The sequence below is a fragment of the Epinephelus moara genome, chromosome 7 (genome assembly GCF_006386435.1).
Source record: "Epinephelus moara isolate mb chromosome 7, YSFRI_EMoa_1.0, whole genome shotgun sequence".
In the NCBI taxonomy this organism is placed as follows: Eukaryota; Metazoa; Chordata; class Actinopteri; order Perciformes; family Serranidae; genus Epinephelus; species Epinephelus moara.
In genome coordinates, this window is record NC_065512.1 from 2115577 (window position 1) to 2134020 (window position 18444).

The 18444-nt window shown below is 44.5% G+C and overlaps 1 protein-coding gene across 1 annotated transcript in view; it reads right to left on the reverse strand.

Moving 5' to 3' along the window:
• itgb5 (integrin, beta 5) overlaps positions 1 to 18444 on the reverse strand; it is a 76117-nt gene that overhangs the window by 41462 nt on the left and 16211 nt on the right. Inside the window, exons 9-11 of the mRNA XM_050049445.1 lie at positions 15630 to 15764; positions 5354 to 5528; positions 4207 to 4461 (exon numbers count right to left, since the gene is read on the reverse strand). Coding sequence (XP_049905402.1) covers positions 4207 to 4461; positions 5354 to 5528; positions 15630 to 15764 — 565 coding nt within the window. The remainder of the gene's footprint in view (positions 1 to 4206; positions 4462 to 5353; positions 5529 to 15629; positions 15765 to 18444) is intronic.

The window sequence follows — 18444 nt, forward strand, 5'->3', positions numbered from 1 at the left end:
ATTTAAAGTTGGCATCGGTGCATGAATGTCTGATTAACAGAGCATATTTAGGCCCCAGGACGGCAAAATGGGGATAATTAAAGGCCACAGAGCCTCAGCTCAGTCACAGTACTATCTCAGTGTTGTCGGCTATTAATCTGTCATAAAACGCTGATTCCAAAAAAGTTGCTGTGTGAATAAAACCAGAGTGCAATGATTCACAAATCTTTGGCGACCAATATTCAATTAAATACAGCATACAGCATCAAATATACACTTATTCTGAATTCTAAGCCTGCAACACGCTCCAAAAAAATTGGAGCAGAGGCAACAAAAGACTGGGAAAGTTGCTGAATACTCAAAAAAACACCTGGTTGGAACTTCCCACAGGTGAACAGCTTAAAGTATTATGATTGGATATAAAGGCGCATCCTCAAACGGCTCATTTGTTCACAAGCAATGATAGTCACTTAGTGAAAAACTGTGTGGACAAACAGTTCAAGAACAACATTTCTCAGCGCACAATTCAGGGATTTGACCATCTGTAGTACAAAATATCATCAAAAGGTTCAGAGAAGGGGCGCTGAGTAGCTCATGTGATAGAGCAGGAGCCCCCTGTACAAGAGCTGTGTCCTTTCCCTTTGCTGCATATCATCTCTCCTCATTTCACTCTTTACGCTGTCCGACCAAATGAAGGCCAAAAAAGCCCCAAAAATGATCTAAAAAGACAAAAGATTCATAAAATCCAGAGAAATCACAGACGATGAAAGAAGAAAAGAGAAACTGTTTGAGTTGTGCTGTGAGATCACTGGTGTTACTTTGAACAACCTCCAGCGTCTGTCTGATAAAGAAGACAGGGTCCCCTCTGAAGCTCCGTCTATTGTCTCAGACTCTCAACAGAGAATTTCAGCTTCAGATGCCTCCATCAGGGTGGAGGTTTTGCCTCCCTAAATGCAGCACTAAGAGTTACAGATCGTCCTTTGTCCCATCTGCTATCACTGATCTTAACCAGCGGTGACCACTAATGTCCATGATTTCCCCCTGACAGTGTGATACTGGACTCTGTGTGTTTTTATTGTCTGCACTGAACACTGAATGCCTGTGACCTTCGACCTCTCAGACTGCACTGCCTCAAAAATGACAATGACTGTATAAATAAAATTACCACGTGGGCTCAGGAACATTTTGGAAAACTCTACCATGCAAAGTGAAAGCCATCAACATCCAGAAACAGCTCTGACTTCTCTGAGCCGAGCTCATCTGAGACGGACTGACACAAAGTGGAAAGGTGTGCTGTGGTTTGATCAGTCCGTCATGGACGTCCTGTCCTCCAGGACCATCCAGATTGTTACCAGCTCAAAGTCCAAAGCCAGTATCTGTGATGGGATGGAGGTGCATCATGGGTAAATTCACATCTGTGAAGGCTCCATCAATGCTGAAAGGTACAAACAGGTTTCGAGCAACATATGCTGCCATTTGGACGACGTCTTTTTCAGGGACATCACAGCTTATTCCAGCGAGACAATGAGACACATTGTGCACATGTTCCAACAGCGTGGCTTCGTAGTGACAGAGTTCAGGTACTATACTGACCTGCCATTGAAAATGTGCGGCGAATTATGAAGCACAAAATACAGCAACATGGACCCCTGACTGTTGAGACACTGAAATCGTATGTCAAACAAGAATGGGAACATTTTCATGACTTCAACAATAAGTGTCCTCAGATTCTGTTTTTATTTTAGTTTTACAGTGTCCTAACTTTTTGGGGTTGTAAATGTCTCTAAATCAGGCTCACACTCTATTTACTTCAATCTCTATTCCAGAAACCATCCGTCCACCTCTCTCAGGTCCTCCATCACTCCAAGACAAGTATCTTACCACAACAAGCCCTCTGAGGCAACACAACAGGAGCCGAGCATCTGAACTACTATTGCAGCTGCTGCTCTGAGCTTCTTCTGGGAGCCACGCCAGCGGCCCTGCAGGTGACCGTTGGAGCTCGCTCTCAGGATAAGAGGTCGGTGGTTACAGTGAATTCAAAAGAGGGCCAAACCACGGGGACACACCCAGAGCAGGTACGGGAACGTGACTCAACATCATGAATGTGCATTATGTTTAATCATAACCCACAACAAGCAGCAGATCTGAAGAGCCTACAGCATGTTTGATGTCAGCTTGTATTCACATTAAGGTCAGGGAGGTGCGGTCTCTCAGCAGCTGTAGCTCAAACCACCACCTCACTACAAGCACAGCAACTCAGAGGAGTCATACACAAACAGGCCTGTCACGAAAACTGCTTCTGTTGGACGATTTTTTGTCCCAGAAATAACTGAAATAAACTATATTATTGTACTGCAGCACAATGATGTTAGCCCACCCTTTCAAAGAATATCCAGACATTGCAACTGGAGCAAAATATATGTTTAAAGGTCCAGTGTGTCAGATTTAGGGTGATATAGTGGCGTCTAGCGATGAGGATTGAAGATTACAACCAGCTGAAACTTCTCCTGGTTAGAATTCCTTCAGTGTTCATTGTTGAAGAGGTTTTTACCAGGAGCTGAATTATCATCAGAGGTCTCTTCCTCAACGGACCAGCTGATTAAAACCAGTAAAAACACTGAACAGAGTAAGGAGATGATTATTGATCCTAGGGGGAGGAAAGGGGAGCATGTGCCACTACACATCAGTGACAGAGATACAGAGGGTTAAAACCATGACACTTCTTGGCACCCACATCAGCCAGCATCTCATCTGGTCTCACAACAGATCATCTAGAAATCCCAGCAGCGTCTGTACTTCTTATAAAAGCTGAGGAAATTTGGCATGCCAACCAACATCCTCAGTAACTTTTACAGATGTACAGTGGAGAGTGTCCTCACCAGCTCATTCAGTCTGGTATGGAAACTGTACTGCTCAGGACAGGAAGGCCCTCCTGCGTGTGATAAACACAGCACAACTAATCTCAGGAGCAGCCTTTCCTTCAGTTCAGGACATTTACAACAGCAGGGTCATCAGGAGGGCCCACAGCATCATCAAGGATAGTACCAACCCCAACCACAGACTCACACTGCAGGAGTGTGAAATCCAGGACAACAAGACCGACCAACAGCTTCTACCAAGGTTACGAAAACACAACTCATCTTTTATACACTATACACTAAAGAACACATACATATGATATTCTACTATACTAGGGATGCACGATATATATCAGGCCGATAAATTATCAAACTATAATGAGACATTTCTATTATTATGTATAATTCCGATAATTAAAGTTATAGCCGATAAATAGCGATGATAATATGAAGCCAGACTGCTTTCATTGAGTTGGTTTGCAAGCCGCCAATAAACACAGAGAAGAAGAAGAACTAGAGCACTCGGAGAGCGCAGACCTCTGCCAAGCAGCTTGGATTTCCCGCCATTTTATTATTCTATCCACTTCGCTTCAACCGATCATAACCAAAATTTTATCATCTGTTCCTTGTCCCATTATCAACCTTTCCTGAAAATTTCATCAAAATCCGTTCAAAACTTTTCGAGTTATTTTGCAGACAAACAGACCAACGCCGGCGAAAACATAACCTCCTTGGCGGAGGTAACAACAACTGCAGCACGCTGTCTAGAGGGCAAAACATCGAGGTGTGGACGTCTGCAAAAGGACTGCGCTGAGGGTCTGATCTCCGACCACCAGACTCCCCATCAGATCAGCAAACTTCCTGCAGCTGTGAAACAGGTTAGACACAGCGCTGAAGGACCGTCTCCAGAGTGTTAGCACGAGCTGATTGGCAGCAGCGGCTAACATCCAACACCGGGCTTTTAAAAGCCTTAACTCTGCTGTTTAACTCGTTAATAACTGCTCACCGTGTGATGCTGCAGTTAGCCACTAATCTGTATCGTTACCTGGCGACCCGGCCTGAAGCAGGTCAACACTGACAGTCTCTCCTGCTGCTCTGCCTTTCTTACCTTAAGGTGTGCAGAAACTATCCTCTAATCTTATAGTACCTTTATAGAAGTAGTACAACATTACTCAGCTTGAGACTTAATACAAAATTTGACCAACAAAACTAAACCAATATTGCCTCTTGCAACAAGACGCGACTCATAAGTCAATAACGTAATTATCCCAACAGGCCTAAATCAAAGGATTCTCTGACATCAGGGTTCAAACACACCCTGCAGACCAGCTCAGCTTCAGCACAGACAACCTGTGGATGCCGTTCCTACCTGAGCAGAGGATGCCTTTGTGTCGGGCGCAGGAGAAGTCGTCACACTCGCAGTAGCTGCCGTAAATCTTGCCGAACTCCGACTCGTAGCAGAGACACTGGTTGCAGCTGCACTCTCCTCGCCCGCTGCAGATCTGCTTGCCCTCGGCTTCCCGGCAGGCGCTGAGGTACATGCTGCTGGCCTCGCCCTCCTGGCACTCACAGCGGGCGCCCAGGTAGCCCGGCTCACAGTGACACGTCCCACAGTTATAAGTACCTGCAGAGGCAAGAGGTACTTTAATCTACTGACAGATTACAGCTTTCAGACATGACTTTCACATCCCTGTATATTCTTAATTAATTCTGCAGGATTATTCAGACACACTGATCAGCTTTTGTTCCCAGTCACTCATTTAAGGCACTCTCTACATCTTAAACGTGCACAGAAATAACTGAATGTATTTTTCCCTAAAAATAGGAGAACTGATATAACTCAATACCTACTCTGTCTCAAATGTCTCAATATGTAGCTCAAGTTTAAAATTATGGTTAGAGAATAATTTAGGCTTTTACAGTCGTCATTATCTCGACAACAGGAACCACAAGTGAGAGTCTCTCCATAATCATGCCAAAGAAAGTCGTCAATTTACGGCTGAAGAGTGGGAGTTTTCCTGAGTTACTGAGGCCAAAGTACCAGGTCAGACATCACTGATTGAGGTGTTCCACTTCCTCCAAGGCTGAAACGTACAGGAAGCTGAACAGCAGTCGTTTTCTGTCCTGTGTGATTAACGAGGTTTTACAGGAGATGATTTTTATGTCCTCTTGCTGTCAAACTGCTGCATTTCTTGTTGAAAGACGAGTCCTGCAGTTTGCTTCACATTTTAGTCTTTAAAAGTTTGTCAAGCAAACTGCAGAATGATTTTGCTGCCAAAGGTTTTTCTATAATCAGATTTTTATTATTCAAAAGCAACACAGATAAATTCCTGGATTTTTTGGCGAGGCAAATAAAGAGAATATTATGTTTCAGTGAAGCATTAACTCCAAATTTCCTCTCCTGAATGCCTTCAAATCACTCTTTAACACCAAATAACAGTGAATCTAAGGCAGGCTGGTGTTTAATTAATTGATTCATCTTATGGTTTTAACATTTTGTGATGTAGATGAAGTACCGATGGAGCTGCAGATGCTGCTGTTGGTTTGTGCCCTCCGGCTGCAGCCGCAGTCACACTGATAATCCACAGCCACCTCCAGACGGTCTTTGAACCCCACCGGCTTGATAGTGAAGCTCTGGTCGGTGCCGCGGGGAGGGCAGCTCCTCGCCTCCACACTCACATTGAACGATACCTTCAAAGAAGAAGAAGTGGAAAGAAATGGGACGAATACTGTCACAGATGGAGGACGGATAGTGACTTCCTGTTTGTGGAATAAAAAGGGTTCAGGTCAAGTTCAGATGATCTGAGAGATGTAACATCGTACAGACTCTTAAAGGGATAGTTCGGACTTGCTGAAGTAGAGTTTTATGGGGTACTTCACCAAAGTCAGTGTGTTACTAAAGTAGGCAGGGCTTGGAACGCCACGAGTTTGGAGAAGCAGCAGGAGTACCGTCACAGAGGCTAAGCAGTGTGCTGCTGGTAAAATGTATTATAGTCACCTTTAGTCCACAGCAGCACACTGCTTAGCCTCTGTGTCGGTACTTCAGCTGACATCTACTATCTGTCTATGAATAAGAAGCTCATACGTCCTCCCTTCTTCCCCCGAGTCTCCATATTCTGACTGACCTGATGCGACCCTGCATCTTTTCATCTGAGCAAACACAGCCAGCATGCAAACTCTTGGCAGCTGCCAGCTCGCCTGCGGACATGAACTACACACGACCCTGTGTTATGTTTACAGCAGTGGGCTGATTTCACCCAAAGACAAGTTTACAGTGTGCAGCTGATGTGGCTTTGTCTGCACAGAAAGTGGGACACGACACACGACCTCCACCCATCTGATCGCTCCGAGGAAGGAAGCCCTGACAAGAAGAGAAACCCGACCCTGGCTGCTTCTTCTCTTCCAACATGAGCATGTACTTCTGGTATTTCCACATATTTCCTCCATCACAGCAGCCACGCTTGAGTTCTTTCTTTCATGTTGCCTCGACTTAAACTGATGAAATTACGCTGCTATGAATTTGATCGCTGACTGCTGCAGCTTTTCACTCAAACGCCACAAACAAGACTGGCGAAGTGCTAAACAGAAAAGCACACATGTTCTGCTGGTTTGGCTCTTCGCTCCAGCTCACTGGGTCTGAAATAAAACAATGATTGTGAGGTTTACGGGCCAGAACTGAACTTTACAGAGCTGCGGAGAGAGAGTGAGGTAAGGCTGAATATTCTCATCTATTCTGGCTCCAGAGGGGAGGGAATAGTCTCTGCTTTGAAGCTCTGACTAGAAGCACTTGACCCTCAGAAGATAAACTGAAGTCCTGCACTGAAACCAAATATTCCACCCTAACAGCACCTGCTGTTCTTGGCATCAACATCTGAGTGTTTGGATCTGGAGCTCATGAGTAAAGGGCATTGCAAGAGCAAATATGTCATAACCTGGGCAACGCCTGTTCATGATGTGAGAGATAACAACAGCCTCCTCTGCACAGATCCTGGGTGTAGCCTTTTTATCAACTAATTAATTAAGGAATTATCAAACTGTAAATACATCACATGAGCTGCAGCGATGAAAAGACCTCTGCAAGGTGTAAAGAATGGAAGCCAGGCAGAAACTCTACTGTTACAGACTGTTTAAAACCGACTGTTACATTCAGTCAATCCAGCAGCAGAACTCATCAACAACGTCCCCAAATCTGAACCTCAATACCCATCATTCCTTTCGCCCAACTAGAATTTGTTGTATGCCTTTTGCAAATCAGTTAAGTTGCACTTACACTTTTATTCCAACTAACTGGAAACACAAACTTTACCCAAAGATGTCTGTGCACCTCTTACAAGGTGCCAGAAAAAGTTCTCCAAAATAAAGATAAATAAAATAATTGATAATTTTATTTTACAGAGTAGTGTCCTCACTTTCTTTCCTCACACGATCTGCTCTATTTGGGAAGATTTTTTTTTAACAATTTAAGAAAACAACTATTGATTCTAACTCCATAATCTTTAATTTATTGTTTTTATTATTATTAATTTATTACTGCCACTAAAAAACAGCTTAATATGTTTAACATTAAAAAAAATCATCACTATGTAGATTCTGCAGTGAGGAAGAGGAAGACAAGTTGTTTTTCTACTGCTCTTATGATGCAGATTTGTGGACTGTTATCCAGGCTGAACTTGAACTGACACCTTTAAACCTTTTAAAAGGGGTCCTGCATGGAAACTGTCCCCAGATAATAAATACAATTATTGTGCTGGGTAAAATATTCATATTTAAAGCTCAATCAAAATCAAATTTGAATTTAAGTTTCCTGAAAATATCCATGGTGACTCCTGCTCATGAATGTATTTTGCATCCGTGCTCCTGCTCCTAGACAATTTCAACTACGGGATCAATAAGGGTAAGGCACGTAATTAGTTACACACAGGGTATGATAATCTAGCTATGTTTTTGACTGCATCCCTCTAGTGTAGGCCCATCGCTCACTGTAACAGGTTGTAACAACGTTACCTGACAATTGAAATCATGCCCATACACGTTTGTCAGCTTTGTTTTTGTACTAATACCATCAACTTGATCTTTCAAACTACTGATGTGATCCTACTAACTGTTATGTGTCCTCTCTGTTACTCATCTCGTTCTGTACAAGTCAAACATTTGTGTTTGTGAGACTATATTATCATCTGTGCTATATGTATTGTCATTTGCCTGTAATTGATTAAAAAACAACAACAAAAAACATGGATGCTTCACACACATCTTCTGGATGACTTTGGCCTTTGATCTGTGACCACTGTAATCTAATCAGCTCATCGTTGAGTCCAAGTGAACGTTGACAGACTAAAACAAACTGCCTCTACAGTCACAGCTCTCACTGCTGCAGAGGCATAAAAACACATTTCACTCATTATTCTAACTGGATATTTCATCATGTTAAAACACAAACCAGTATCAATAAGCATGCGTGAATCTGTCAGTGTCAGTGGGGCGGGGGACTGAAGGGCAGCAGCACACAACACAGGAAGTGCCTATGTCACATGTCGCCTGGATTCCCCCTCCACATCAGCGCGGGAAGCTTAACGAGTTAATTAAAGACTCAATTAGATTTACTGTAAATGTGAGTCGCGAGGAGGCCGGTCTGCCCAATCATGTGGCGGGTTGGGACAACTACGAGGCTGTGGAGGAGCACAGGGGGCGAAAAGCTGGGAGGAAGTAGTAACAGAGGACATTTGGGGGCACGGCGGAGGACGGAGTGCGGAGATGATACTGTGACACTAAACCCATTCAGAAATTACCTCAACACACAGCTGGGTGAGCCACAGCGTTCAAAGAGAGTCATGGAGTCAGGAGTCAAGAGAGTGTGTGAGGCTGTGTGGAAGGGGGGGGGCCGACAGAAACCAAAGCTGTAACTGAATTTCAGGAATTCTGTCATGATGTATTTGAATATCGGCAAGTTGAAACTGTCAGTGTGCAGTGGCGAGGCCAGAGATTGTATCAGGGTGGACGTGGCCAGCCCTGGTCTCCCTTCTTGGTGAGCCGCCGGTGAGAGGTGGGACAACTGGAACACAGGTGGACAAGACCATGACATTAATGACCATATTAACACAGCCTGTACCAAGGAGTGAATGTTGCGCCATTATTCCGCTCTGCCATTCAGTTCAAGGTACCATCATGAAACAGGGGACAGAGTTGTCCTGCCTTGAAGCCGACAGTGGAGGAAGTAACAGCGCTGAATTACCATCTGTGTAAAGGGACAGCTGGCAGGATGTGACATGCGGCTAGCAGCAGTTAGCAGCTAACTCGAGGACAAAAACAGTAAGTGAAAATGTCTCTAAACTGGGGAGACAATAAGGTGAGGGAGCTCCTTGACCTTCAAGCAGAGGAGGAGATCAGCGGCCATATAACAGGGATGGTAAATGATTGTATTGTTTGTTCATTGTTTTCAATATAGATGCACAGCAGGCGCGCAAACAGCAGAGTGATGCCAGAGCGATTTGAGGGTGCAAAAAACACAGCATGTGCACGGCCCCCTGTTGTTGCTGTTGTTTGGTACTCAGTAAAACATCAAAGCCGCCGTAATGAAGAGTCTTTGCTGGCGCCCTATCATGTGATCTCAGTAACAAGGGCACTAAAAATTATATTTTACAAAGACTCATCCTCACAAAGATTTTCCACATGGTGGAAAAACTTTTGGATGATGGAATTCTTATGACCGCCTGAAATTTAATTAAACCTATGACAAAATATATTAAGATAAAGACCAAACACAACGTCACATAATTTAATTAATCTGTTGGGACAAAAATAAAGTTCAACAGGACCTGTGGTGTGTTCGGGTGTGTGTTCGAGCAGACGTAGCTCCATTCATAAACATGAGTCCTTTTCAGTGTTCATACATTTCTGTGTTGTTACAGTGAAAAGGATCCCGGCCTAACGACATACACTCCATGCATGTCTGCTCCTGCCAGTTCACTTCTTTCACAGCCTGCAGTTTCACAGGCCTCCTCCTGCCTACTTTTGTGTGAGGTCATTGAGATGCAGCACCGGGCTCGATGGCAGCTCACACAGCCGCAGTGACTGACACCGGGGACGTGGACGGGGCCGTATCCTCAGTAAGGACTGAGGGAAGCTTGGCACCCGGCGGGCTGAGCCGCTACCCTCCATCTCCTTTCACTGCTGAGGATAAAAGACATGAGCGAGGCTCATCACCCCCGAGCCCCCTTCTATTCACTGCTGTTATTCTGCCTCAGTCGCCCTCAGCTCCTCCACCACCCGTTCCCATCCCCGAACCATTCCAGGGGAAGAAAGCAGCTGAGAGAAGAGCACGGGGGGCTTTGGGGGAAGAATTCCACCACGCTGAAGCTCTCTGTGTGACAGCATGTATGAAGCTGCCCCTGGTGAACATTTCTCAATGGATCCTGGACTCAATACAAATCTGAACTGAGGCCTGTGAAGAATACAAAGTGACCACCAGAGAAAGGTCTGTGCAAAACTCAAGGCAATTAAGATGTAGCATCATCCTGCATCACCTGACCTCTGCTTCTGTTCAGAGAGAGCTGAGAAAGCATCCTGCCTGTGGTGAACGCAGCTGGAGCTCACAGACACAAGTCTTCAAACATATAACATAATCCACATGTACAAGACGCATTCTTACTGCTCCTTTCCATCTCATCCATCTGTGCATCATCCAGAAATCCTGCCTGAAGATAACAACAGAGCTGATACTCAGGTCGGGAGCTCAGAAAAATCACACAGTGAATTTAGTTTAGACTGGCTCTCTTGGCCTCACTAGCCCTAATATCGGTGAACCTAGCCCCTTTTACGCTGCCTGTTCAAGGCAGGAATATCACTCTGTTGCACCGCCTCGCCAAGCTGTAAATAAGGCACGATCATGGAACGGGGGGACAGAGTGATCTCGCTTTTAATCCGCCAGGGGAGGTAGTGACAGCGCCGAAATGGTGTCTGTATGAACAGTCTGAGGGACAGGATCATGTGATGTTTTGACAGCCTGTTATGTGTGTGACCCACCGCGAGAGACTTAAAAAGTAACTGCTAGCAGTTAGTGGCTAACTCAAAGAAGAGGAGCAGCAGCAGTAAATGCAAATGGAATAACAACAAGGTCCAGGAGCTCCTTACCCTCCGTGCAGAGGATGAGATCGGCTGCCACTGAACAGGGACACTAAATGATTGTTATTGACACGTTAAAGCCGTTGTTGTTCTTTAGAAAGTGCTGCTGATGTATATGTTATATGTCACACTAGAGGGCAACACTGTCGTGTTACACGTCACCCCCGTCACGGCTCTTTGGCTTCCAGAACGCCGGCCTGCTGTCTAAAGGGTCGGACACATGCTGCGTCTTTTGCACCTTTAAATCTATTGTTTTCATTGTAGACGTGCAGCAGGTGCGCTCGAACAGCAGAGTAACACCAGAACATCGTGCATGCACTCCTGAGTGTCTATTTTTCAGGCTGATATCTGTGGAGACGTCAGGTTATTGTGGCGCCAGGCAATAATATTCTGTCAGCCAGACACCGAGCTGAGAACTGTTTCCTGTTTCTGACTGTGCTCCTAAAAACCACAGGTCCCTTTGGAGAAAAGAATCAGCTGAGCAGAAGTAATGGTATCATTACTTTAGATTTTCACCACCTCTGGATATCACTACCTCCTCTGCCTTCATCTGAGCAGTGTTAATGTGGGCATGTTGCTGCAGGTAGCAGTTTGAGTAACACAAAAGCCTGAAGGCTCATCCGACACCAAAACATAGCACAGCTGTTTGTAATAATGAGTCAGTTTCCATGAGTCTGGGAAAATATCAGAGGAGAAATCGACTTCATCGCCGGTCCTGATGACTGTGAGGCAGAAAGTCAGCCAGGTTCAACACTGTTGCTGAGCTGCTGATGGTGTGAACGCAGCCTGAGGACAGTGATGGGGAGACTGAAAGTGTTTCCCAGAGCTGAATCTGCTGCTGATCGAAGCCAGCTGAGACGCAAGACAGCAAATATTCAACCGTCTCTGCCAACAGAGCTGTGTGATGATAATTGGGTCTTTCCTCCTCTCAGATCGAGATAAGAGTTATCAAGACGTTCAAATACAACTTACAGATCAGGGAAACTACACATGAAGGAAACAACACGCAAATTGGTTCAGATTGGGAGAGAATATAAATGTAGTGTCCTGAAGTGAACCTCACACAGTCTCACTGTGACTTTCACTACTGTGTCTTCACTTCCTCTCAGGTGCTAACACCTTCTCTGTGGTTACCATGAGGTGAAACATAACCTGCCCTCCCCTTTAATATCACTTTGAGTTCATCAGACAGGAACTCCCTCTATAAGGATCCAAAGGTCACACGGTGTTTGTTCGAGTGGCCAAGTCACACTGCGCTTTCTTTAGTCACTGACTGGGATTATTTTATCACTCTGAGCAGAGCAGGAGGATTAATGCCGGACGACACGACCTGAAATATATTTTAGAATGAATTTCAAATTTAACGAAAAATATAATATTACCTATTTCTAAATTCATATAAAAATATTTAGAGAAAATCCCTAGAGCGGTGCGTCAGCCTCAATCTGTGCCCAGTGTGGCTGTATTCAGTTCAAGGTGCTGTGATGCCTTCATTTCTCTAAAGTGCAACTTTTCTAAAATGTTCCCAGATGTGAACAAAAACTTAAATGCAAAACACTTTTATTTGTTTTGCCCATTTTTCACAGGTTTCAGTTAAAGATCTGAGACTTTTTTATGCACTCAATATTTACATCTCTGTCAATTGTTGGTGAATTGGCAGTAATAATAATTGAAATAATAAACTTTATACTTTAACTTTAACAATAATCCTGGACCTAAACTCAAAGGTACAAGATTGATCCGTGTGTCAGCTCTGATTGATTCCTCTCCACTGCAGGAGTTGGACTCAGTGGCCGAGTGGCAAAACGTGACTCCTCTGATAACTTTGACAGAATTTGGAGCCATTTATGTATTTCATAAGAGCTAAGCTTTAACTGTCCACCTTCCTAAATGGACTTATCTTGCAGGGTTTAACACACATTCATTTATTTGAGGCAGATCGCCACAATTAAAACGTCTGCCGCTACTTTTTGATTTGCTATTTTTGGAGCTGGATCATTTATAGGTGTGCTGTTGGATATATATGTACTGTTCGGTTATTAGTTGCTGCACAGATGGAGCAGCAGAGCGGCAGGTCAAAAGGTTTGCTTATACACACAAACAGCTGCTCCTGTCATCCATCAATCTGATCTGATCAGCTCTGATCTGATCGACTGATCAATTATCCACCCGGCAACTCAAAACTCCTCAAACTGCTGCTGAGGGGAAAAAGACAAGTTCTGCCTGTGCTGCGTTCACGGACCTGCAAATACCTCTGAATTTAGAGAGGGGGCACAGACTGATACAAGGACACACAGGCAGACAAAAAAGTCGCTTTTTTATATTTCCATGTATTTAGTTATTTGAATTGTATTTATTTATTAGTTTTTTATTTATGTCATGTATTCCACTGACGGTCTGTAACGTCTGGCAACTATCTGCCTTTATGTTCCACATGACTGAGCACTGCTGTGATTGTTAGAATGTAAAATCAATAAAGATATTTGAATGATAATTTAGGGTTTACAGGTATGAATGAGTTAATTGTGAGACTTTTACGACCTTTTAAAGACCACTTTAAATGAAAGTTGAGACCAAACTTGAGATGGAAACACACACCAAAAGTGAAAATATTCTCCTTACCATTAAACGTGTGCTTAACACAAAAAGAAAATGAACTAACAGGCAGGCTGCTGAGGCCTTAGTTTAACACTGCATGATCAGCGTCAGGTGTTGTGTTTCCCTCTTATTAAAATGAAGTTCCCGTTGCTCCAACACCCGAAATTCTTATAGTGACGTGACTAATAAACATTTAAGACCCATCTTTTCCTAATTCAAGACAATTAAATACATCTTAAGGACCTGCGGTCACCCTGAAGAAGAAGTGCAGCTCTGTAGAGCACAAATCTCTGTAAAGAAAAGGACTGATCAATACAACAACCTTTGGCTGCGTCCTAACCCCTGACTGACCCCTGACTGACACCTGACTGACCCCTGACTGACCCCTGACTGAAACCTGACTGAAACCTGACTGAAACCTGACTGACCCCTGACTGACCCCTGACTGACACCTGACTGACCCCTGACTGACACCTGACTGAAACCTGACTGAAACCTGACTGACACCTGACTGAAACCTGACTGACCCCTGACTGAAACCTGACTGAAACCTGACTGACACCTGACTGAAACCTGACTGACACCTGACTGAAACCTGACTGAAACCTGACTGACACCTGACTGAAACCTGACTGACACCTGACTGAAACCTGACTGACCCCTGACTGACACCTGACTGACCCCTGACTGACACCTGACTGAAACCTGACTGAAACCTGACTGACACCTGACTGACACCTGACTGCCCTCTGCAGCCTTCACCTAGACAAAGAGATATCATTGAGTCTTGTGACAGACTCTCCAGCAGTGAGGATCAGATCATTCTGTGTCCTCTCATCTGTACTGTACTGTCTTCACCTGCATGATGAAGATCTGTACTGACACATATGAAGACTTTTTTTACCAAACCTCCTGAGCACAGCTGAAGTCGTTTCCATAGCAAAATATCTCTGCTGCATACAAAACACTAACATGAAACACAAAGTCTGCAGAAAAAATAGTTTCCTCTCTAACAATTACAACTCAACACTTAAACTTCCCATAACCCATAACTCAACCTCTCAGATCAACACCACATGCTGCAGGTCATGGCATTCACACAGAGACACCTTTTCTTTTACATCTGCACACATGAGGGGGATATGTGCGCCTGACAGTACCAACCTCAAAGATTTCTTACAGGAAATCACTACCTGCAACTGCTTGAATCAGCAACCTCTCAGATAGTAAAGTCTCAAACAAAGATTTCCACCTGCCCTCAGCTGTGCTACACACACTGCTCTGAATGTGTCATATAAAGGCGCCTGTTTTTGAATGTACTGATAATAATACAGGCAAAATTATTTGCACAAAACAGCACCATTATTCACATTAAAAAGTCACATGAGTGTGTGATGGTTTTAAAGTAATCTGCTGTAGCTTAAACAGCTCGTGGGTCACAATCAAAAGCTGAATGTGTGTGACAGTTAACTTTCAGATGATCATCAACACAAGAAATCATCTCCTTAAAAAGGTAACGTCTGTATTTTTAAACCTGGACTCTATATTCTTATGTTTATGTGTCTAAGTGATTAATGGGAACAATTATTTTCATATTGGTCCACTACTGAGTGAGAGGGCTGCAGCAGGAGCAGCAAAACCAGCTGCAATGTCACCACTCAGGGTACGTTTGCACCGTCAATTCAAGCTCTATCTCTGTAGGGATCCTCTCCATAATGTTGTCAGACACTTAGAATAACAATCTGAGCCTGTCAGTGACAAAACACTTTAGTGGACTTAAATTAATGGAGCGAATTTGCCCGTTAATGCTGCGATGGCTGCAGCAGTTTCCCTCAATATTGGACCAATTCAAAAATGTTGTTCCCATGAGTCACTCAGACACAAAAACATAGGAAAAAAGGCTCCAGAAATTACTGAGATGACCCTGTAAGATTATAAAGCAGCTGATAAAGTTTGTAACGCCACAGTGTTATAAAACGGTGCAGGTAAAGACAACCAGGCTGCTCATGACTCCTCAGTGACACAGGATGCATGAAACATTAATAATGTGAGGTGAGGTGGAGAGGGACTCACAGTGTCTCCTATCTTCAAGTCGGCACACTTCCTGAGGCCTGGCAGCGGCTGTCCATCCTGGCAGGTGGCGGTGAAGGAAAGGCTGATGTCCTCTGGGTGATCCCACACTGACAGCTCCACTTTAGAGCGGATGTTCTGAGGAGAACACACCCGGGAGGACACAGAGACTGTTGGTACATGTCAATGACTCAGGGGTTTAAAACTTTTGTTGCTTGGTAAAATAAATCCTCCGAGGCTTCTCTGCAGCAGCGAACAGAGGATTTCGTGCACATGAACATTTTCCAGCGTCCTGAAATCAGAGCTGTGTTAATGCGATGCCTCCCACACACACATTTATATTAAAACCCACCTCAGTGTGTCCTCTCAGGCCTGTAACTCTGGTTGAGTAACAGTGTGGAAAAGAGTGAAACATGGGGAATGTGTTGCCTTGGTTAGGCACATTTTTACAGTTAATCTCACCCATACCGCAGGCGCTGTGCACCAAGGCAGGTTGCATGTGTGTGGATGTGAAATACCGCGGCTGTTTGCAATGCCAGCTGCGTGTGGCTCTGTGCAACATATGAAACCCGACCCCCAGTCAGTCATGCACATTTACTTGGATGTAACCCTGCCAAGGATAAATCAGGATCGGGTGCCCTCATTCACTCTCTCTCACATACACTTACACTTTTCTGACCCTTCACACCATCACAGCGAGGAGCGGCTTCGTGCCACCGTCAGGCTCAAGCAAAAAGGAGCTGGTGACACGACGTGACCTCACAGTGTTTGACAAAGCCTGTCCTGCACACAGAGCGGTGGATATAATGTGGCAGCTGGAATGTTAATAAGGCCGTGAGTCAAAGCACTTCATTCAGGCCAACTCCCACACACTGAGCGTGTCAAGTCGGCGTTTGAGACGTGACTCTGTCGCATAGAATACCCCGCCACGGGCCAAAACAAGATGCAGTTCCTCCTGACTGAGGCGAGGAAAAAATCTGTACACCCACACAGGAAAACATTTAGGGAAAGGTTGACGACACGCAGTGCAGTTCTTTGGTTTCAGAAAACACACGGAAATAAATCTCATGAGACAGTCAGAGGAGGCTTCAGACGGAGAGAGGAGGGACAGCCTAGAGAATAACACAACACATTAATATTTCTGAAACTGTCTGCTTTAAGTCACAACTTATTAGTCCAAACTGCTGCAGTGAGATCTGCTGAGACTCAACACACCCTCATATAAAAACCCTTAATAAAGTGATATACCAGTCATGACACGACCACAGACATGAGTGTACCACTGATCTCTGCATCTTCATTCCTTTGCTTTGGAGTCCATAACGTCTTAAAAGCAGAGACTAGTCGCTGGTTTTCTGCGTCTTTCTTCTGTTCAGAAAAATGTTTCAAACAACAGTTGATCATAAATTGTATTGACACTACTTTGCATGAATTTATTTCTTTGGTTCCACTCATCAAGATTTGATTTTGAACTTTGAACTTATGATATTACTTTTACTAATTAAAGCTAGGGTAGGCAGTTTCAATTTGGCGTAAAAAATTCCATCATAAACTTGAGCATAATAATTCAAGTGGACTGAGAGACAACTAGACCTCTGCACCGCCTCTTGGCTCTGTTTTTAGGCGTTGGACAATCTAACCGGTGACAGGAGACTTTGGCCAATCACACGTCATTTCATAGAGTGGGGGTTCCTATTGGCTGTTCTACAAATGCTGATGGGTGTCCTGTGTATGAAAGCCTGATTCAATGGTGGTGAATCCTGCAGAGAAAGTTGCTATTCCATCATTGGTAACAACTGTCTACACTACAGAGCAACAATCCAAAAAAGAAAGACGGACTGATCAAACAGCGAGCCTGACAATAAATGAACAGTTTACGTAGCTAACATTAGCTAGAGCCTCAAATCTCTATAAGTAAGTTTACAGTCACAGTGAAGTGGAGCTCCCTGTCGCTTAAGACCACCTCGTCATGAGGAGAGCGGGCAACAACTCTTGAGACTGACCCCCAGTCAGCAGCCCCAGCAACCCGAATCCAGTAAGCCCCAGACTGAGCAGCCTCAACTCCTCGCTGGATCAGCAAACTTTCTGTTGCTGCTGTTACGCAGGTTAGACCTGGCGCTGCTGCTATCCAATAGCCTACTGTGACACCCGGCACTTGGGGATTTGTTGGCAGGTTCCCAAGCTGCTTCCTGCTCTCCTCCCGGGGAATCACTCCACAGTGGCGGGGAGCGAGGTGGAGGGACCGTAAGGCGGCTAGCAGCTAATTCTCGTCTCATTTGTGGTCTGATAAACTGTGAGAGAGTGGCGAGGAGGGGCTGAATGAGCTGCACACAACTCTGCAATGAAATGTGATTAAATAAATCAGTGTATGTGAAACACTGGGTTACTGTATGAAGCGCGTGCATACGCCTGTGGGTCTGGTGGGAGGGGCTTAGGACAACGAGGTGGGAGTTGCAGGAGGAGGCTGAAGAAGATTTTTGCTGATCCCAGCTTTAACGAAACGTCCCACAGCAGGGCAGCATTTAATAATTTCGATCATTCTAGAAATTGTTAGAAAACATTGAAAAATGTCCATCACAGTTTCTTAGCTATACTGTGGCATCTTCTTTGTTTTGTCTGACCAACAGTCCAAAACTTAAAAATGTTTTCCAAGAAATCCTCACATTTGAGAGGCTGAACAAACGTGCACAGCATTTTTAAATAATCTAATTAGCTCCAAAGTCAGCTGTTGAACTCCCTGCGTCTCTCCCATCCTCTCCACCGAGATGAGAAATCCAGCTTGCGTGCAGCCACCCATGTCAGCTGGAGGCTCATTAAG